The 22826-nt window shown below is 35.5% G+C and overlaps 1 protein-coding gene across 1 annotated transcript; it reads right to left on the bottom strand.

Annotated features, from left to right (window-relative positions):
• Nucleotides 1-6103: 6103 nt before the first annotated feature.
• On the bottom strand, nt 6104-21464 carry LOC148951745 (heat shock 70 kDa protein cognate 4). The gene is made up of 5 exons (XM_089089314.1): nt 21363-21464; nt 14697-14901; nt 11691-12808; nt 8587-8817; nt 6104-6582 (listed from the first exon to the last, which is right to left on the bottom strand). The coding sequence occupies exons 2-5, from the start codon at nt 14899-14901 to the stop codon at nt 6181-6183; spliced, it is 1956 nt and encodes a 651-aa protein (XP_088945440.1). The 5' UTR covers nt 21363-21464; the 3' UTR covers nt 6104-6180.
• Between the last annotated feature and the right edge of the window lie 1362 nt (nt 21465-22826).

Here is a 22826-nt window from a genome sequence, read left to right as displayed (position 1 = left end):
ACCAGATGTCAACATCCAGCAATTGTTGTTGACATCCAAGAAATAGCCATCAAACAATGAGAAAACCCATGAAAAAACATCCTCAGTGAGAAAAACCATGAAAAAACATCCTCAGTGAGAAAAACCAGAAAAACATGCATGAATTAAGTATCCCTCGGAGTAATACCTGACTCCCTACTGGCTGGTTGTTTGGTTAACGTGAAGCTTTATAATAAAAATGGTTCTAGGCGTTTACCCTCCCCCCCAAAAAAAAAAAGAAACTCCTCGTGGAAAATAAGGCTTTCCAAATTTGTGAATTTTATTTGAGTTTTATTTTTTTGATTTCGGTAGCGAAATTAAAAAAAAATCCACTATAAATTAAATGTAATGTTTCATTTAAGTGTTTTTTTTCAAAGACCGTTTTTCCAAGTATTAAATACTATTAATAGGTTTATGTAGTGTTTCGTTTAAGTGTTTTATTGTGACCACCATGGGTGCTGGCGAGGGGGGAGAGGAGGGGGGGGCATTGTCCCCCTGGAAATTTGGGACTACAAAGTAATGATAAGGACACCAACGGAAAAAGAGCAGAATAGAGAAAAACATGGAAAAATTGTGTTTTAGCCCATTTTTATAAACAGCTGAGTCTAAAGGCATTAAATATTTTGGTATTAAATAACCAAGTTCAAAACTGTCGATATTGTTAAAAAATATCCGTCCAACGCTTCGGCATTGCTCAGCAAAACGGATTGCTGTGAGTTTATATCTTAGTTTTTGTAAGTAGGCTATTGTTTTGTGTATTTTTTTGTAATTATTTACTTTTTTGTAATTAACTGACATATTTATTCCATTGCCTTTAAAAAAATGTTTGTCTCTAAGCTTCATTAAAAAAAAGTTTTTTAAACTAAAAGTAAGGAGCAGCATGCTGGTAGATATGGGAATGTAACATTTTAGCTGAATAGAGAAACAATTTAATTAATTCCCACTTCCCCTACCTCTTTCAACATTTATCTGAAGCCTCATGAAGAGAAAGAAGTTTGTCCAATAAAATGTACTTTTTTAGGAATCTACCCTACCCCACCCAAACAATGACTCCCCCGCCCCCTGATTATAGCTGATACGAAATTACAGATCACCAAACGTAGCGTACTTTTATTACAAATAAAGCGAATCCACTTCGTTAAATCCAGTACTGCCGCTGTGCGGCATTACTTTTTTTGCAACTGGGAAGCCTAAAATATAGTTATTGATAAAGGATAGCCAAACCTTCTTAAACTTTTTGGTGCCATATGTTTTAGCTCAATTTTGATGATTGTTTGCCTAAATTTTTTTTCTTCTTCAATTTTTTTTTAATTTGGCACCCGCTACTGTACCGTGAGTAAAATGTGACATATTTAAAATACAAAAGTAAAGTTCCTTATTTCTAAAGATAATTCTGACTTCCTCTAATTAAGTTTAAATCTAGTTTCAAAAAAGAAAAGTTCTTAATCAGCAAGAAGAAGAATTGCATTTTAGCCTCAGACAAAGAACGGCGCTATCCAGCTTTGAATTTTCGCCGAGAAGAGTTTCGAATTTCGAATTCGAGGTTGACTCTGTTCTCCTCTACTTAAATTGCTCATTTTCAACCTGACATTCATAAATTTTAGGCATTCAAATTAATGAGTTTCATAGATTATGTGCCTCTGTGAAGTTGTCAATGATGTGTCGTAGATAGAAAGGGAAAAACAGATAGAAGTGTAAAGAAAATATTTACCACTAAATGGCCATAATTATTGAGAAAGTCAAAGACCAGATTTTATTTGAAGGATGTTTTTGATCATCCATCGACGCTTCCGTATAAGATAGCAACCCAATAGCCTATTTTCAGTCAGGTTTGCGCTCCTGTTGGCCTCTTTAAGAACGGACTTTGCCTCAGACAAAGAACGGCGCTATCCAGTTTTGAATTTCGCCGAGAAGAGTGGTAATAAAAAAAACTACAAAATACAATGTTTTCGCAGGAAGTCTAAGTTATAAGACTGTGTGAACGTTTAAATCATCAAACATATTTAAGACAGATTATTGGACGGAGGGTTTGGCCCGCCTCAGGACTTAGGCCAATTGTGGGTCGGCTCTTAGAGCGCAGGACGAGGATTATGTTTGATAGTGTGATAAAAAGTGCTTTTTGGAAGATTATTAAGATCAGAATTATATTGGCATTCAGGCATGGCGATTCAAATTATTATGCAGTCACTTTAGAGACTTGGTTATTATTTGCCATCAATTGAAGTGAGCCCTGTTGTACACCTAAAATGTAAGTTACAATAAATCTATTGCTCTTCTATTTGTGTTTATTTTGTTTTATATGTCTGTATCTAGTCGCACGACAGGTAATTAGTTCGTATGTCTCCAAGGTATGTTCCCAGGAATCTGATCTCCAGATAGCTCGAGGAAAAGAGGTTACACTTATATAGCTGCACATCTTATTTTCTCTCAATAATTGAGGGTGGCGCGGTAATAAATCTACCTTACGCCCCACTGCTGCGGCACAGGCCTCGATGGCGCAATCCTTAGTGCTATAAGTGGCACTATCGGAGAACTTATAAGGTGTAAGTTCACGGCTTTAAAGCCTAACCTTACATTTGACGCGGTCAATCTTTATGACCACAATTAAGCCCAGTCATAAAATTTCTATTGCTACACTACTGCCAAAAATTGCAGAAGTTCATATGGAAGTCTTTTCAACACAAGTGTGTAAATTCCTCTTTTTCCAGTTCTTTAGCACTTTTCAACGAAACTAAAACTCACAATAAAAGTTTCAAATTTAGAAACCTTCTTTTCCAAAGGGGGGGGGGGTATTTTCCGCGAGAGTACTTTCCAAGGAGGGAGTATTTTACGCGGGGGTTACTTCCCGCGGTGGGGGGGGGGTATTTTCTAGGGTATTAAACACCCCTCCCCCATTCACTATATTCATGTTATTTAATTGTGCTCATGGCCGTGAATTTGGCTTTAAAATACACTTATTTGGCTATCTATCTAATATACAGAATAATTGTATCAAACACATTTTGCATGCAGACCCGCTGTGCTTACAACCCCCCCCCCCCTAATGTGCAAATCTATAGCGCAAATTTATTTCTAAAGTAACGAAGAAGATAACAAAAAAACGTGTGTTCTCGAATTTTACACAGCGTAAACTTGAGTGAGTGGCCCATAATATACAAGTACTGAAATTCCTTCCCCCTACGGAAATTAAAAAAATAAAACCCAAATAAAATTCTCAAACTTGGAAAGCTTTATTTCCCACGAAGGGGAGGGGGATTTTTCGGGGGGTAAACGCCAGCCACCAATAAAAATACAGGAAGAATTGTTAAATAAGAAATCCCAGAAAGGGAGGGGGAGCCCGGCCAGAGAAAGATGGCCAAATTAGATCGAAGCCTTATAAACTAATCTAGGTTTTTCTCATTTGAGTAAGGGAATATAACCCCTTCTGCTATAGCAGAACGATCGAAGAAATAGCAACTAAGGAAGTTGCTAGAACACCAACTGAGGAAAATAGCAACTAAAGAAGGGTCCTAGGCATTCAAACCCCTGGAAAATACCCCCTCCTTGGAAAATACCCTCGCAAAAATACTCTCCCGCCTTAAATAAATTAAGGCGGGTCTGCATGCAAAATGTGCTAAGTACGATTATTCTGCATATTATGAAGTAAGAATTGTTTTCAGACTTCAAACTGTCCAAATACTTTACCCCCCCCCCCTATGTGCAAACATAGCCCATATTATACATTTCCCATTTATTCTGTCGCTTGTCTTCTCTAGCAATAAGCTGAAAGAAACTAACGAAGAAACCGGTTTGTTCTCGAGTTTTACACATCGTGAACTTGAATGAGTGGCGTGTAATACAAGTGCCAAAATTTTTTCCCCCTACAGAAAATAAAAAAACGAAACTCAAATAAAATTCTCGAATTTGGAAAGCCTTATTTTCCCCCGGGGAGGGGGGTATTTTCCAGGGGGTAATCGCCTAGAACCATCCAAATCTATGGAATCATTATTTCATCATATACATTTCATAGGTTATTTAAACCAAAGAATATGATTCCTGATTCAAGGAGGCAATTAACCCCACCCCTTCTATTTGCAACCCTATCTTAGTAAATTTAATTGATTTCAGGCAATTACAGAATTTATCTTTTATTATTCAAGCGTTGAACTTCCAGGACATACAGAGAAAAAGCGACCTAAGTGGAGATATACACTAATAAAAATAATGTGTTGAATTGATGCGTGATGCCTAATATTTTGTCTCTGATCGACTAGCAACTTGCTCTACGAGCCTAGAGGGGGGGAGGGGTATTTTGAAAACTGTGCATCGATTCCTGGCTTCCTTAAACAGAAAAGACATTTCCCTGATCGGTAAGAAACTTTTGGAGTTTGACACTAGCCTAAGGGGCTTAATGTCTAGACAACAAATCTTGTTGGAAAAATTCAGTTAAATTGATTTTAGCATAAGAAACCTGTAAGCAAAAATTGTGATTGGCCACAATGTGGATGAAGCAACCTAAGGCAAAAATTTCGGCTTTGCATTCATCTCTGAAAATTATAACCAATATCTTCTAGCGTGTTGGGCTTAGTTCTTTCTTCGGCATAACCCGACTTGTCAAGACTACCTTGTCAGTTACTCCGACCGTTTATCAAGATTTTTTACGAGTTTCGTTGCTGGCAGACACGTATGAAACAACATGAAAAGTAGATATTTTCTCCCTGGTATTGCTCTTATATAATGCACACAATTGTTTCCAAGTAGTTTAAAGAAAAAAAAAATGCAAGGATGCGATTTTTTCAACGCTCTTGTTTACCTTCATCTTTTTAGGGTAAAGTAAATCCAGTACCTATTTAGAGGCCTAGCTACAGCTTCTGATCACTTGTTAAGAGAGCCTGACATGATTTTGGATAAAATGCTATAGTATGAAAATTGATTAGAAGATTTAGCGAAAGCCATTGAATAACTGTACAATACTTACACTTAACCATACGTAAGACTGAAGTCAAGGAATGTTTTGAACAGTCAACTCGAAATACATGTAAGTTGCGAATATCTTTGGCTAATAACCAGAAACTTGTGTTCAATAAACTAAAACTGGAAGTAAGTGGTGGTCATGAGATATCCCTCTCGGAATTTCTCAGGGAATTTTCCCTCTCGATTAGTTACAAGACGTTTTAACTACCCTGTGCTTTCTTTTAGTCTTAGAAAATTCTGAATTTTACCGGGTCGCAATTTAATTTTTAGTTTGCTGACTTTTTCAACAAAACGATCAGTCGAACTCCATTGAAAATTACGATAGTTCATATTGTAACAAGATTTCCAGCAATAAAATGGATTGTGTTTACAAATACCAAAACTTGAGCTTAGTCCACAAGAATAATAGTACTGCCTAGCTAATAGAGGACTTTCTTGTTAAAAATACAAAATCCGAATTTTTTTTAAATAATGAACAACCATCTAATATGGTGCTGTCTTGTTCTACATAAAAGCAGGGAGGACCCCTTCTAACATAATCGAACTTCCTAAAGCAAAGAATGCGAATTTTTTCACAGAGCCATTTCTTTCTATAATTGCTCTCGCCTTCTTAGGCGAGAGTAGATCAGTCAACTTTAGGGGGAACAATAGCCCCAACTTCCCCTTCTCGATATCACAAATAAGACTTGAGGCACGTCAGTAGGACCATGCGAGTAGCATATTAATCTTGAGGCAGCTTTTCAAAAACTAAGGTCAAACTTTCGGACATCATCTGCTTTTTTCATAGTGTCATCAGGACCTAAGAAAAAAATTAAATGAAATATACTGTAGCAAGTTAAGGAAAGAAAGAAAATCACTTGCTGGAAGCTGCAGCCTTTTCTCAGATGAACACAAATTACTATATCCTTTTTCTCCAATAAACTGATTAATTTGAGAAAGTTCACAGTTACTTCTATACCAAAATAAGATACACCAATGGGTGCTACTAATTCTCACTAAAAATCCGTCTAAAACTAGATAAACCCAAAACCAGTTTTCATGCTATGATAAAATTTACCCTACAGAATCGACTTTACTTTCCTTACAAATCAAGAGAATATAGCCTTTCTTAAATTTAACTCCAAGAAAAAGATACGAGTAAATAAATTTATTCTGAATTTTGGCTAGTATCCACTGGGAATGTGACTAACAAGCTTTAACATAGAAATGTTAATCGACTTCTTCAATAGTTGGGCCACTGCCTGTTCCAGCACCTGGAGCAGCACCGCCAGCACCCGGAGCTGGACCGCCAGGACCACCAGGAAATCCACCAGGCATACCTCCAGCTTGGCCATAGAGCTTGGTAATAATCGGATTACAAATTTTTTCAATTTCCTTTTGCTTCTCTTCGTATTCTTCTTTCTCAGCCAACTGATTGACATCCAACCACTTAATGGTTTCGTTACACTTGTCAAGAATTGTGTTCTTATCAGCTTCAGGTAGCTTGTCCTTGAACTTTTCATCCTCCATTGTAGATTTCATATTGAAGCAATAAGATTCGAGGGAGTTCTTGGCAGCAATAACCTCACGTTGTTTTTCATCCTCTGCACGATATTTTTCAGCTTCGTTAACCTGAAATAATTTCATCATTACTGAGTGGATGAAAATGAAAAAGCAAATAAATTGTTACTGTTACAGGAATTCAGACACCGAGTTTTAATCCACACTAATCATTGCCGAATAGCGTCTGGCGGATCCCGCGAATGAATGGGCTCGAAATTTCATCATATTTTCCAACTATTCTCATACATAATAGGATACATTAGAATTAGCAGTCTTCCGTCAGGCTCTTTATTTAGCATTTTGTTCCTTCTCTAAATTAATCAATTCGTATTTACATTATTAATTTGTCATATGAAAATTAGCTAGTGTAAGTTATTATGATAATGGAATAATGAACCGGAACCGTGATAATCACGGTCTTAGCGGATCAGAGTGGAATGGGAAATCAAATATAAGTTCCACTATGTAAATTCAGCTTTTCTTAACAAAAATTCATCTTTTTAAATAAAGGTATTACTTGAGCTCTTTGGGAAGGATAATTAAATTTGCATACAGAGCTGCTGAATTAGCCAATTTATTATGATCTATCAAATAATAAGAAAATGATAATTACTGCTAAACTATGATTGATTCTTGTCGGGATGTATTTATTTAATACTATTTATGAAAGCTCTTTTAAAAACTACATTCATCGATTAGAATATTATTAATTTGAACACGATTTTTTTTTCGTCAATTTTATTCTTCAAAGCGTCAACGAAAATACAGGACCATCATTGTTAATTTTGGGTTTAGTATCTTTCAATCATTTCTTTCATGTATCCTGAAAACGGAAGTCCAGTCAGTTTGTGGAATTCCAATCTAAGTTAATATGAAAACCAACAGCTTCCTTATATATTGAGCTGCGAGTATTTTTGTTTTAATTTTTTTTTAAACATCAAATTCACAAACTTTCATCTGCTGCATTAGTAAACATGTTTACTACCAACTTCATTCGGTTATGAGGCTGCCGAAGGCCACTAATCAATTCAAAAAACATCCTGAAGATAATCCATAACATACTGAAATATATTCAAGCACAGAGGAATCATAGAATTCTAACACAAGACAAACAAGATGAAGAGAAATCTGAAAAATAGCACAAGAAACAGGAAATGATGTACCTAACGTGAACAAAAATCTGAAGAAACTTCATTATAAAGAGATTTTCTATGATTGGATCCCACCCCATCCCCAAATCCTTGTTATAGTCCTATTTTGGTTGCAAAAATGAGCTTCAAAAATAGATTTTAAAATTCAATTATCAAAAACATCTTACTTTAACCGCGTTTTCAGGCTCAGCGGCTTCGAACACGGGTTGTTCTCGTTTATTTTTAAGTTTCTAGTTTTTTGTCTAGTTTCGTCAAGTTTCAGCGGGTTCGAAATTTCAACCCTGTGTTTGACGCACTAGATCCACTTATGCACAACGGTCGATGTACTAGACGAGAACAACCCGACTTCGGACACGGGTTGTTCTCGTCTAGTGCATCAAACGTTGTACATCAGTGGATCTAGTCACCATCAAACATGGCATCAGCATCAAACATTGGGTTGAAACCTTGAACCCGCTGAAACTAGACGAAAAACTAGAAACTTGAAACTAGACGAGAACAACCCGTGTTCGAACCCGCTAACCCTGAAAACTCGGCTTTTGTTTAACAGTCATAGTATTATAGCCATGACATATCAGGATGAAAAGATGAAGAGAAACCGTTGGACAAGACACAAGGAAGTCAATATGAACCTAAAATAAGCAACATCTGAAGATGTCGTAGGCCGTAGAGCAAATACCTACTATATAATGGCTGAAAGATACTAGAAATTCAGAAATTTAAGCAAAATATTCGGAAATATAACATTTACAAACAATATTTTAAGTATGCGGAAGAATAAAAACGTTTAATAAAACAGTTTTCTAGTCTTTCTTTTAATTATACCCTTATTTTTTTGCAAGTCTCTTTGCAAATTGGAATCAAGTTTGCTTGCCTTTTTACTTCCTTCAATAAAAAAAAATAAGGAAAATGGAATTCTTACCATGCGCTCGATTTCTTCTTTGGACAGACGGCCTTTATCGTTAGTTATTGTTATTTTGTTTTCGCGGCCAGTTGATTTGTCCACGGCTGACACATTCAAGATTCCATTTGCATCAATATCAAAGGTGACCTCAATTTGGGGAACACCACGTGGGGCAGGTGGAATGCCAGTGAGCTCAAACTTTCCTAAGAGATTATTGTCCTTGGTCATAGTACGCTCACCCTCGTAAACCTATAATGAAAATCTTGGAATTAAAAATAGTAACCATCAGACTGAATAAAAAAACAACTGAGGAATACAATCAGACATTGGATGCATACACACACTAATCATACACCTGCAAGGCGTCTGGCGTGTCCCGCGAATGTTGGGCCCAAAATTTCATCATTCTAATAATATTAGCAAGCTGAACCGGATTCTAAAACAAATATGCAATGAAAAACGTTAAGCTATGTTTTACATCAGGAAAGGGCGATGTTAACCAAAAACAATCCGAATTCGGTTATTGCCACTATTACCCCCATCAAGAATTGAAAACGAATTCCAGCCTGTCTCCCCTCTAACCTTTAATTGTTAAATTCCAATTTCTTGAACGTGTAATTAACATTTTAAGTACTGTTGCCAAAGGTATCAGGAACTTTGCCCCAAATCCTAATCCAAGTTATGTCTCATGGAGACTCGAATCAACGAGTCTACTTTGAAAACCAAATTTGTAGCAGTTTCAAGATTAAAATCCTAACTAAGATTTTTTTTTCAAGCATAGTTTAACCTGACACAAATAAAGAATCGGAAATTAGCAAAGGTAGTTTTTTTAAATGTATGCCAATTGAGACGTATAGGGCCCCTATCAACTTCATCCATCAGATTGATGTATAGACCAAAAACAGCAGCTTAATACGAACTGAACTTGAATAGACTAGTAACTGAACTTGAGGCACCAAAATAACAACAAGTGTCACCTCCTTTTACAGACCAGGAGGTGCAGAAGGACTTGTCGATGTCGAGAACACCTTTTCGGCAGATGCTCAATTCTGTCAAAATCCTGGGAGGGGAGGGGGGAGGGGGTCAAAGTTAAAGCCGACTTTCCTAAGTCAAATGAAAATGCCAGTAGGAAAATGAAAATAGGCTATATATTACCATAAAGGCAAGGGCATATTAAGAAAACTGATCTGTTTCTATGGATACTTGAGTTGCTAGCATATACGATTCTGAAGATTTTTAAAGATGCTAAATTTCAGCTGGGGGAGGGGCAAACCGAAAGTGTGGGGGGAGTTACCCCAATGCCCCATTGCAAATTAACACTCTGGTTCTGGAGAGTATCTTCGTTAAAATATTTTGTGTCTATTGAAAATAATCAAATTTCCTCCCCCACGTTTTGAAAGAACATTTTGTCCCCATCTCTAAATTTTCGCGACCTGACACCACTGAGCAACATTACAATATCCGTGTAATTGTGATAACGGTCGACCCTAATCCATAACATTTAAAATTCGTCTGCAGACTCTGGGTAAATAACAAAAATAAATTACTAAACAAAACTTAAAAAATTATATTATTTAATTAGCGCACGATTAGGCCATCTTTTATAATCTGATATCACAACAGGAATGCAAAAATACGCCTATAGATAAGACTAATAAAATTTCTAGTTACATCATTCTTTGCATAAAAGATACGTTCTAATCTCGACATTTAGTCAGTTGATACATGACCTATATTTTCGCTATCCAGAATTCTTGTTCTTTAGTATTTAAATAAAATTATGGGAAAGGAAGCTCCTTACATATTTTAAAGATAAGGAAGTGCAAATAACTATAAAATCAACTCTTGAAAACAATTTTTTACGCAATTATTGAAAAATTTGAATTTAAACTTGATATTGTGCTATAGTTGTAAAATATGAGATCATTATAAAGCTTCAGGTTGATGTTGTTAGTGCAAGTTTAGGACATTTTATTTTACTATAGATTGTTTTAACTGTGATACTTTAGTATAGCCGCTGATGACCACTGATTTACATGGCCGAAATATCCATAATTGTTTTATTTGTCTTTGTCTAATAGAAGGACTTATCACTATTTGAACTTCTATGTGCTCGTCATAGAAAGACAGCATTGTCTTCAAAAAAATAGCTGTTCAGCGGCTGCGATTCAGCTTCACACATCTACTGAAATACAATTTTAATATTTGCTTTGCATTTTACTGAGTTTGTACAACACGTTAGAAACATGTGAAAAAATTCCTATTTTTAACGAAGTTTTAACCATTCTCTATGGAAAAGATCACAGTAGCAACTTGTCTTTTTAATGCGGCGAACAACTGTAAGCTTGTAGCATTAAGTCTTCACAATTTCCTCCAAATACCGAGTTTTTCTTTACACAAAAAACTGATCTGCTAGACAGGCATACACATGACTGACAGCCTTATTGAAGGAGTTTTGAACGTTGTGATTGAAAGATTTCCCACCCTTTTTTCAGACCAAAACCACATCAATTTGGGATAAAGCTCATTGGGATCATTCTATTTAATACTGATGAGAAAACTTGTACAGTTAGATACATGCAACTCTGGTGGGAATCCACACTTATATTCTTAAAAAATGAAGAAACAATGATTGTCTCTCAAAAAGCATAGTTGTGATTCACAAGACATTACATTAATGATGTAATGTCTGACATTAATGATGGTAAATTGTCCAAAAAAACTAATTAGGAACATCTTTCCATGCTAAAATTAAATTATCATTCTTATTATTAAATTAACCCATTTGATTTTTAAACTTAAAGCACACTAAGTATGCTGCTGCTGAGGTATGATGAAATCATCACATGAAACTTAATTTGAACCTAAAAACCATAAAATTAACATGCTAACTTAAGGGACTAAATAGGATACTATCAAAAATTGAAAATACTTGGAAGTTTATGACCTATCCTCAAGAAAAACCTTCCAAAACCAAATTTTCCCCCAGACCTGCTCACATTTTTCAAATATCATATTTAATTCACATTGACCCAAACATGCATATACAGAATTTTTCTTGTGGGTATTATTATAGTTATAACGCCTCCCTACAAAATATCAACAAAAACAGAGCAACTTGCCTGAATCAATACACCTGGCTGGTTGTCAGAGTACGTTGTGAAGGTTTGAGTTTGCTTTGTTGGAATGGTAGTATTCCGCTTGATAAGGACAGTCATCACACCACCAGCAGTTTCAATACCCATGGAAAGAGGGGCAACATCAAGGAGTAAGAGATCTTGAACAGCCTCCGATTTGTCACCATGAAGAATGGCAGCTTGAACAGCAGCGCCATAGGCAACGGCCTCATCTGGGTTGATGGACTTGTTTAATTCTTTTCCATTGAAAAAGTCTTGAAGAAGTTTTTGGATTTTGGGGATTCGAGTGGATCCCCCGACTAGAACGATTTCATGGACAGAACCTTTGTCCATTTTCGCGTCACGAAGGGATTTTTCAACGGGCTCCAGTGTGCCACGGAAAAGATCAGCACAAAGCTCCTCAAAGCGGGCACGAGTAATTGAGGTGTAGAAATCAATACCTTCAAAGAGGGAGTCTATTTCAATGCTAGCTTGAGTTGAGGAGGAAAGGGTTCTCTTTGCACGTTCACATGCAGTACGTAGGCGACGAAGAGCACGCTTGTTTACAGCAATATCTTTCTTATATTTACGTTTGAATTCCTGTACAAAATGATTCACAAGACGGTTGTCAAAATCTTCACCTCCCAAATGGGTATCTCCAGCTGTAGACTTGACTTCAAAAATGCCATCTTCAATAGTCAAAATTGATACATCGAAGGTACCACCACCGAGATCAAAGATGAGAACGTTCTTTTCACCAACTGTCTTCTTATCAAGACCATATGCAATTGCAGCAGCAGTTGGCTCGTTGATGATACGAAGAACATTTAAACCAGCAATGGCACCAGCATCCTTCGTGGCTTGCCTTTGAGAGTCGTTGAAATATGCTGGTACTGTAATAACAGCATTGGAGACGGCAGATCCCAAATATGCTTCTGCGGTCTCCTTCATCTTCACGAGGATCATGGATGAGACTTCTTCGGGTGCAAATGTTTTCTTTTCACCCTTGAATTCTACTTGGACTTTAGGTTTTCCACCATCATTGATCACGTCAAAAGGCCAGTGTTTCATATCTGACTGGACAGTAGCATCCTCAAAGCGCCGTCCAATCAATCTTTTGGCATCTGAAATTCAAAAGAAGATGACTGTAGAGTAAATTATGTTTAACAACACAAAAGATTGAAACCATTCAAAGAATACCAATTTTTTTTAATCAAGGTAAATATTCTCTTTATACTGGAAGCATGAATTTAAGTACAAGACAGTACTGCTCAAAGCCTTATCTGTAGAACTAATAAGGGATTCGATATCATAAAAAAATCAACATATCTTGTCCATTATATAATTTTAGTTTGTGGCTAAAATAATTACAATTGATAGTGCAGTCTTACCAAAACTTGTCGAGCTTGGAAAAGCAATATATTAACGGCAGAAAACTAAACGCCGACATCAACTTTCCCTGAAATCTAAGAAAAACCTTGTAAGTTGTCTTGTTTTGTGCTGGAGATATATTTCTAGTTTTAGGGAAACTTAGATCATTATGAAGTGTAAATCTTGTTTAATCGATCAAACGGAGCCTTTTTTAAATTTAGGAAAGGGTTGTCCCTGAAAACGTTTTAGAATACCTGGTAGAAAATGCCCAAAATCACCCCAAAAGAAATGATATTTGATCAATTTGACAGCTCTTCGAATTTTCTGTGGTACAACCCGCTTCGATTGAAAACTTTGCCGACACAATTCAATTTTCTTTTCAATCAAATTTGATAATCAAATCACAAATTCTCAATAGGTTTGAATGATGTCCCCAAGGAGAAATCGCTAATGGACCCTTAGCCTTTGAGACACTCAGCCGACGTTGAGGCTTACAAAATGTTTAAAGTATTGAATCCTCTCAAGTCTGACAGTCTGCATTCGACTACTATTAAAAATACGACCGTGATCCACAAGATAAGCCAATTTTAATAAAATCAATTACTTTAAATTTGTGCAGACTGCAAGACTGAATGAGGCTACTACTGGGCCTGGACGATATCAGCGAATTGGGTCCAAAGTTTGCAAAACGGAATCAGAATCATGACCTCAATGAACCCTTCCATATTCATAATTTTCATTTTAGATCCCTTATATACGAATTTGGATCATTATTTCTCTTCCACTGGTAGGGTGGTCTTGCTCCCCTTGCAAAAGCCATGAGAATTTTTCACTCTTCCATTCTTAGCACTTACGAACTTGTGTCTCCCTTTCCAGAGTAAAATCCCACTAGTGGTAAGACAAATTATGAGCTATAGTTAAAGAGCAAGAACCAGAAAAAGAAAGTGATTTCTTCAACTCACTCTTTCCTCTCCCCTCCCAGCTCTAGGGGGAGGGCAATAATAAACATCTGGGGGGAGGGGGTACAAAAATAATAAAAAATTGTAGGAGTGGCATAAGACAAATTTTACTTCATAATTCGAACAAGAACTTGCAAGAAATTAAAAAAATCTGTAATGTCCCTCCCTTAACTTCAATTTTAAATTTGAAGCAAATACTGAAAATATAAAAAAAAATATATTTTTGATTATACATTAGCTATGACAACATTTTAGCAGTTGTAGCAGTTTTAGCAGTTTACATAAAACTTAAAAAAAACCTAGCTGGTTCAGCAACACTGACCATCCAAAGATGGACACATGGACTAAATGTAGCCTAAATTATACTGACTTCAGGTCAATATAACTTGGCTAGTAGACTTCCAATAATGCAGCTTTGACTATATTTAAAAATTATAGAGACAAGGCTTTAAGAGTGTTGGGTAAAAAAGTCAAAAGCTGAAAACAATAGCAGTAGTTGAAGTTTAAGAGGGGGTCAAGGACAAGGAAATTACTATACAAATCCTACATTTATAGTAATTTCCTTGTCCGTGAGTGCAGTAGGACCAGGCGGTTGTCAAGGACAAGGAAATTACATTTATGATGGTTGCACTATTGAAACGAATTTTAAATATGTACTTTTGATTATACATTAGCTACTTACCAAAGATAGTGTTATTTGGATTCATTGCGACTTGATTCTTTGCTGCATCCCCAATAAGACGTTCAGTATCAGTGAATGCAACATAGGATGGAGTAGTTCTGTTTCCTTGATCATTAGCAATGATCTCAACCTTTCCATGCTGGAAAACGCCAACACATGAGTATGTTGTGCCAAGGTCTATTCCTATTGCTGGTGCCTTTGCCATCTATAAAAAAAAATCCAGTCATAATCAAGTATAAATAAATAATAAGGGCATATGTCTTTTATGTATGAAGGCATTGCAACCATATAGTTGAAGTATGTGTAAACATAAGTTGTTAAAATACATACTGATCAATAGTAGAAGTTGTCATACTGGTTAAACAAGTGTAAGTTGCAACTCAGCTCTTATTACAAGGTTATCAAGAAAATTCAGGACTGAGTTAAGTCACAGCCACTGAAAAAGGACAAAAATGTAAATATATCAGGCATCCTCAGTAGTGGAAGAATAACAAACCCAGATAAAAGCTCAATAACTGAGTTATCTTTTGACTGTTGCTAAGAAAAAACCTCCATTTTAGAATTTGGTAAAGGCTTGTCATATTCTTTTTCCCTGTAGACTTTGCATTATTCCTTTGTCTGGCTTCACCAAGGACAGCTAAGCACAGGTTTTGGGAGAAACATGGAGTTTTTAAAAGGCCACGATTTACCTTAGTTTTCTTTCAATTTCCTTGTTGTCACAATTAGCCAGTTCAACCTCATGAATTGCCTACACTTTCTTGGCTTACCATGCTTAGCAAGTTCAGTCTAAGGAATTGTTAGTTTATTTGGAATTTGGTAGAATCATCAAATTTTTCTTTTTTTTAATTCTGGCATTTTCAACTTCCAACACATTTAACCAAAGACGATGCTTCGACTCTTCAAATTAGTATTACACTTAATGCTTTACTACAGCATTGGAACTTGGCACACCAGCTTGAAGAGAAACTCCTTGCATTCAAGGTATACTCTGGTCCCAAAAAGTAACAAATGCTACCATACAACAGAAGACGTCTCAGCCACTGATAACCAAAGTGATCAAATATAGGAAATGGAGATACCTTTGTCATGTGTTTTGAATGCCCAAAACTTGATTACCAAAGATTATCTTTCAGTGGCTGTGGAAACAGAAGAGGATGCACCAAAAATACCCTACAATACAGCTACCAGGCTGACCTCAGAAATCTCAATACCTCAATCCAACCCAAAATGGGAAGATGTCTGGGCAGCTGCAGCAATGAGAGATGAATGGCAACTCTTCTTGGATGCCATAAGTGCCCCTGGAGGAACAGGAGGGCCCAAGTTGAGTTCTCTAAACTTTTTATCAAAAGGAGGCTTGCAAGACTTCAATTGTATGTTGATCAAGTCTGAAAAAACATGGTTTAGGCCCGAATGTCCAAAAACCTCATCAGGCTTCATTGTGCAGCTTGATACTTGTCCCAAACTGGCATAAGCAAATGATTCAATTTTTGCAACCTTGAGAAGTATTGAAGTTATATAAATGAAGCTTACACTGATGGATCCAGACTAAAATCTGTTGAAGGAAGGTTCAATCAAGCTTACACCCTAACTCCTTTTAATTTCTAAGGCTTGGAAGATGGTTCAAAGGAGCATCTTAAATTTAGAAGTACTAAATTAGGCTACTTTTTTAATTTTAGGTTTGAATCTACTTTCCACATTTTACAAAATTCCTACAATTCAAAGTACCTTGTAAGCTATACTCAATTTTTGTCAATACACATATTTATAAATTAGTCAAAACCTAGCAAATTTGGAATTCGCAAAGCTAAGAGGCTCAAAAACTTCCCTAGGCAAAGTTTATGTTATAATCTTAATTATCATATTTAGTTTACCATCACAATACAGATTGTTACTTGTAGAGGGGACAAGAATCTTGGTTGGGAGGAAGATGACTGCTTTTATCAGGTATTTTATACATATATTTGCTCTTTCCAAATTCAATGATGCTTCAAAGGCAAATTCCATTTTCAGTCCTTAAGAGAACCAACCCCAAGGTAAATCATTACCTAGACTAGTTTATAAACTAGGATTTGAAGTCAAAAATTAGTCCAAAACTAACAAGGTACAAAAATTAGCTTTTAAACAAGACTGTAAACAACTATGTTTTGTGTCCTGTTAGAAACACAGAAAAGAAAACAGAACAAAGAAATAGGAGGCATTAGTGCTAGGTTACCCATGCAAAATATGTAAAGTAAAAATAAGTTTTGAACTTATCTAGTTGAGCACTGAATTTCAAATTACATGCACTGAAGTGCCATGTAAACCCCAAATTATTACTTCTACAGGCCAAAACATTTTTTAATCATTTATTAGGGAACATGAAACTTCATGTTTTTTTTTTGATCTGATAGACTAGTAGGCAAATTACTTGAAGTAAATCTCACCACTTTTTTCATATTGTAGGGGCAACTTGAAACCACTATAAATTCTGTGCTTAGAGACTTGCAGTATGTTAAATGGCTTGGAGTGGGTGGTAGCAAGTTGGAAATAAAAAACAATTGAACCCAAGTTTAATAAATACTTGAGGTATTTATGTTGTTCCCAAGATGCAGTAAGTACATCTTAATGGAACAGAACAAGTCAAGATACTTCTTGATCTTCTACTGTGTCACTACTATGCCAGTATATTTTGTTTTACTTACATAAAAGACATCCCACATTTGTGATGGAAACAAAAACACCTAAATTATTACTCAAAGTACAAAGAACATGACAGTCAAATATGATTATTTTAATATGATAGGTAGAAACTTAATTTAGCTACCCCATTTTATTGCTTAAGTTGCTATTTTTGTTCAGTGGGAGGGGATATTGATCCAAACCCCTATCATTCACCATGTCTTGATTTCTAAGCAATATTTTTATAAGGATGTTTAGAAAAACAGCTCTCATTGGCCAGAAACGAATCTAACCTCTAGAATGTTCAATGTGTAGCAATACCCAAAATGATTTGACAATTTTACTCAATGGTTTTTATCCAATGCTTTTAAATTTGCTGTGGCGTAATTTACTGACCCCTTAACTTTTGTTTAGGACTTGTGTCCCTTGTACAGAGAGTATACAAGAGATTGAAAGGGGTTTACCTAATAACCTCCTTTTGATAAACTTGGCTATTAACTATCACTTTTTTGCTATGAGCTTTATCTGTTTTATGTTTAAGAATGGAGTTGTAGTGGCTGATATTATCTTATTCTCCTTTAAGGCAAGTTAATCTTGCATTTTTGAGGTTGTCTGTTTTCTTTTTATTATTATTTCTTTTTTTTGTTAAGTTTTCAGAAGTATTTTTGTGACTTGTGTTTTTTTAGACATTAACATTGGTTAAAATACCTTGTACTGTGTCAGTACATGGTTTACATATAGAATTAATTTATGTGAACTAAAGTTTACTAGTGTAAACTACAAGATTTATGATTTCCCATTTCTGTGAAAACACAAAAATAGACCTTTTTAAAAAAGCAACCATTGACTAACCCTACTTTTGTGACACTGATTTGAGTTATATTTTTCATTAGTGGCTTCAACTTGGTCAAATTTTGCAATAAAATGACCTACAATATATCAATTGCTAAATATATTGTTCTGCCATTTTCTTTATTATTGCTAATAAGTTCAATTCAATTATCATCTTTAAGAAACATGTCCTGTACTTTCCGTAGCTGTACTAATTACAGTTACAAAACAGGTCTTTAGGGCACTTTTGTCAGCCACCCGCTCAGGGAGTTGAAAGAGATAACCACCTTCTTGGTTCAACCCAGTGGGAGAAATTTGTCGTCATAATTTGAAATGTGGTCTGCTTAGACAAGCAATTGACAAGGAAACATTATATACAATATTTGTGATTTATAGAGCCAATAGCCTATAAAGAAATAAAAGTTATATTTTTAGAATCAGCAGACAATCAGCTTCTGTTAATATGTAAAAAAAAAACCTGAAACACTGAAAGGATATATACATCAAAATAGTATAATTGGTATTTCTGGAAAGAGGTTCTCAGAGGTGTCAATAAGCTAATAATTTTAAGCGTTTGATCTAGAATAATTTTATTAATAACTATATCAATGCATAGCTTAGATTCTTAGCTATTCATTGATATATACAATTCTTCTCAATTCCTCTTTGGCAACAAGACATGAGGGTTTTAGTTTTACATAATTTTGCTCATCTAGATACTGGTCTTTTACCCTATTTTAGAATGTTATCAAGTTGACATTCCAGAATTTAATAGGCCTACTGGTTCGGTAAAGTTCTACAAAATCATATTATTGAGTTAGGACTGAAGTGAATACACCATTTGATGCCTTTTTTTATGCTTATTACAAATAATAATAAGCATTTCTATGGGAAATGAATTTCAGCCCCCCCCCCCTACATAGGCTATACCTAACCAACCGAACCCTGAATTGGCATACATAGGGGGGGGGGGGGATGAAATTCATTTCTGATAGAAATGCTTATTATATTTGTAATCAGCATAAAAAAAGGCATCAAATGGTGTATTCACTTTAGTCCTAACTCAATAATATGATTTTGTAGAACTTTACCATTGGTTCTTTGATGAGATTGGTAATATTGTAACAATACCTTACTTACCAACTAAAGTGATGCTAAACACATCTTTACCAAAACTAAAATGATGCTAAGCAGAGATAGGTCAATATATACCAAATCATATTATTGAGTTATGAATAAAGTGAATACACCATTTGATGCCATTTTGGTAAAATTCTACTTTAGCTACTTTTGGCTATCTTGGGAAGGGGTTAGGTTAGGAAAATGAGACTTTCAGGGATGGGTCTACAGGCTAAAGTATGTCCCGGGAAGGTATTTTGAAATACCTACCTCCACTCCTTCTCTCTCTAGAGGGTCCTGAAATTTGCCTACATGACAGGTCTGTTACCTATTGAAATTTTGACAAAACAACATTTTACCTTAATTTTCAGTTATCAGTTTCTTTTTCTGTGGCTTTAGCTGTGAAAATACAATTTCTGTTATTTGAGTAGAATTTTAAGACATATAAATAGTTTATTTCCAAAATTTAAGAAATGTATTTGCATATCTTTAAAACCTTAAAAATTGGGATTGAGCAAAGTTGTGAAGCTGAAAACAATTTTGTTGTACTTCATTTAAGCAGAAGATCTATTTTGCAAGGTTTCACTTCTATAACTCACATATTTTTAAAGGTCATCAAAGGTCAGGACCCTCTAGAGGGAGACAGAGTGGAGGTGGATACTTCAAAATATCTTCCCAGGACACACTTTAGCCAGTAGACCCATCCCTGAAAGTTTCATTTTCCTAACCAAACTCCTTTCCAAGATAGCCAAAAGTAACTAAAGTAGAATTTTACCGCCTTTTTTATGCTGATTATGAGTATAATAATCATTTCTGTTAGAGATGAATTTCAGCCCCCCCCCCTATACATGCAAATTCAGGGTTCGGTTAGGTATAGTCTATATAGGGGGGGGGCTGAAATTCATTTCCGATAGAAATGCTTATTATATTCGTAATCAGCATAAAAAAATTAATTTATTATTGATGAAACTTTAAGTTTTGTAGATCATATTGATTGTGTGTCTATGAAACTTGCACGTAATGTTGGAATTATGCGTAAACTGAAAAATTTTCTCCCAACTAGTATATTAAGATTATTGTATTTTTCAATTGTACATCCATATCTATTATATTGTTCTTCAGTATGGTCGTCTACTTTTGGAACGCATCTTCTGCCCCTGCGTGTACTACAAAATTCGGCAATAAGGCTTTTGATTGGTAAGGATAATAGAGGATCATCTGTTCGTAATGAGTTTATGACGCTGAAGATTCTACCGGTATCGGGTCTTTTTAAATTTTATAAAACACAGTTCATGTTTAAGTATCTTTATGGTAGTGTTCCTGTTTGTTTTAAGGGAATGTTTGTGAATGGGGGTGATATTCATGAGCAAGGAACTAGAAATTTGGAAGAATTTCGAAGACCGATTCCGCAAGCGACAAGATCATTTTTTTCTATCCGTCATGCCGGTCCGAGTGCTTGGAATAGTCTACCAGTGGAACTTAAATGTGTGGATGACCTGCTGCTGTTCCGTAGTTTATTGAGATCGTATTGTTTAGTAATTTATTATTTTTAATGAATTGGCTAAAAAGGGGGGGGTACGTGATTATTGTCAAGTGGCTATGTATAGTATGTTAGTACTAGTTTTTGAGTTGGAGGGCAGAACTTGTATTTGTATTCATATTAATTGAAAAGAGTTATTATTTTGGATCTTATTTTGTTATTATGATTTTTTATGTGTCTAGAAGGGATTACCCCCGCACAAGCTTGCTTCTGGGGGTATTTTGTTTGTTTGTTTTTATGTATATAGTAAAATAAATCCCAGTTATAAATTGAAAAAATTGAAAAAAAGGCATCGAATGGTGTATTCACTTTATTTGAAACTCAATAATATGATTTGGTATATATTGACCCAGAGATATCTCAGAAATGAGTCAGCCTATCATTAATTCACAAAGGTGAAGAAAATTAAATATTCTAGGGTTCCAAAAGAGAACTCGATGATGTAGTAAGCTAATATCCCAAGAAGTATAATTCCAGCATAATCATACAAATACAAAAAAAGGATAGAACAAACTTACGATTAAGACGGATAATTCAATGAATCCAAACTTCTTTCCTCTTTAAATGCTGATTCTAAAGTGATTCTTCTTTTCCGCTTCTGGTGGGATATGGTACTTTCGAAGCTTCTAGATGATAACTAGCGCTAGCTAGTTGAAAGCATAACCACAGATAGCTATGCAAGTACCGAGTGTTCGTTTCAGACTAATTGTTTTGGACTTGTATGTTAATTTTTATTTTTATAACAAAACTTTGCATACAACAGTCAAATTAGTAAACATTTTGAGAAATATATATGAAATTCCAAGACAGATGATAAGAACTTAGTCTTCGAATGCAACAATTTCTGCAAATATAGTGTCGAAAATATATAGCTACTAAATATACAGCTTCTTAAAAACAAATACTTAGGATCTCTTCCACAATTCTATTTTGGCTTTAAAAATTTGATTCTGTTTTTTTAACAGCAAAAACTCTGTCTCACTAAAACGTACTTTTTTCTGTTCACTAATAAGATTGAATCTAATAAACACTTTTCCATGTGAAATATTCGCTACCAAGAATGCCTGCAATTTACCCTGAGGGCATAGGTTTAAGAGGGTCAAGTTATATTTAATTAGTCAAACTCTTAAATCTAAGTAGGCCTAATTCTTCGTGGGGAAAGAATTGTTACCAAGTCTGCCTGTAATTTACCCCGAGAACATAGTTTTAAGAGGGTAAAGTTATTTTTAATTAGTCAGCCACTTAAACCGTCCTAGCCGAGTGGATTGGTGTGCTGGATTTAGGATTCTGTGTCCGAGAGGTCGAGGGTTCGAATCCTAGTTTACCCAATCCAATTATTTGTTTTGGGACGAGAGTCAGTGGTGTGACTCTGTAAGCTCAGCCAGAGTCGACCCAGCTTTAAATGGGTACCCGGAGAAATCTGGGGTAGATAAACAGGAAGGGTGTGCGAAAGCACAGGATGGTTGGCCCCCATCCTCCATTGTACTTCCTGACTGAAGTGCCAAGAAACAGAGATCAGCACCGCCGGTAGGGACTGTAGAGTCTAATGCCGTAGTCTTTACTTTTTACTTACTTTTACAACCACTTAAATCTATGCAGACCTAACTGCATAAAATACGATCAGAGTCAGCTTCAATCTGGAACAATTTTCAAGATTAAAAGTTGGCGTAAGAAATATCCATGCTGAAAAAATGCAGCTATTTCTAGCTTAAAAATTGAAAGCTTTTCCATCCCTTAAGATGTATACTAAACGATCAACCAAATAAACACTATGATAGCCAAAAAAATAGGATAAACTAACCAAGCAGTAACCTAATTTTTGCCTATGAACCTTTTTTTGCCTAAAGAAGCTAATTGGAGCAATTGTCAGTAGAATGGTTTATTTCAAAATGCGTCAGAGATTGACCCACAAACCCCCAATAATGACCTATAAAAGGCAACTTCAACATTACTAAGGTGAAAAAAATGGAGACATACTTTTT

This window comes from Artemia sp. Qi Xiang Cuo, chromosome 5 (genome assembly GCF_049724085.1).
Source record: "Artemia sp. Qi Xiang Cuo chromosome 5, ASM4972408v1, whole genome shotgun sequence".
Taxonomy (NCBI): Eukaryota; Metazoa; Arthropoda; class Branchiopoda; order Anostraca; family Artemiidae; genus Artemia; species Artemia sp. Qi Xiang Cuo.
This window is presented reverse-complemented; position numbering and strand designations above follow the sequence as displayed.

Coding starts and splice junctions, on each gene's coding strand:
- LOC148951745 (XM_089089314.1), bottom strand. CDS start 14,901: ATGGCAAAGGCACCAGCAATAGGAATAGACCTTGGCACAACATACTCA. Junction 8,818..11,690: donor AGCCAGGTGTATTGATTCAG/GCAAGTTGCTCT, acceptor TTTTCATTATAG/GTTTACGAGGGTGAGCGTAC. Junction 6,583..8,586: donor AAGAAGAAATCGAGCGCATG/GTAAGAATTCCA, acceptor AAATTATTTCAG/GTTAACGAAGCTGAAAAATA.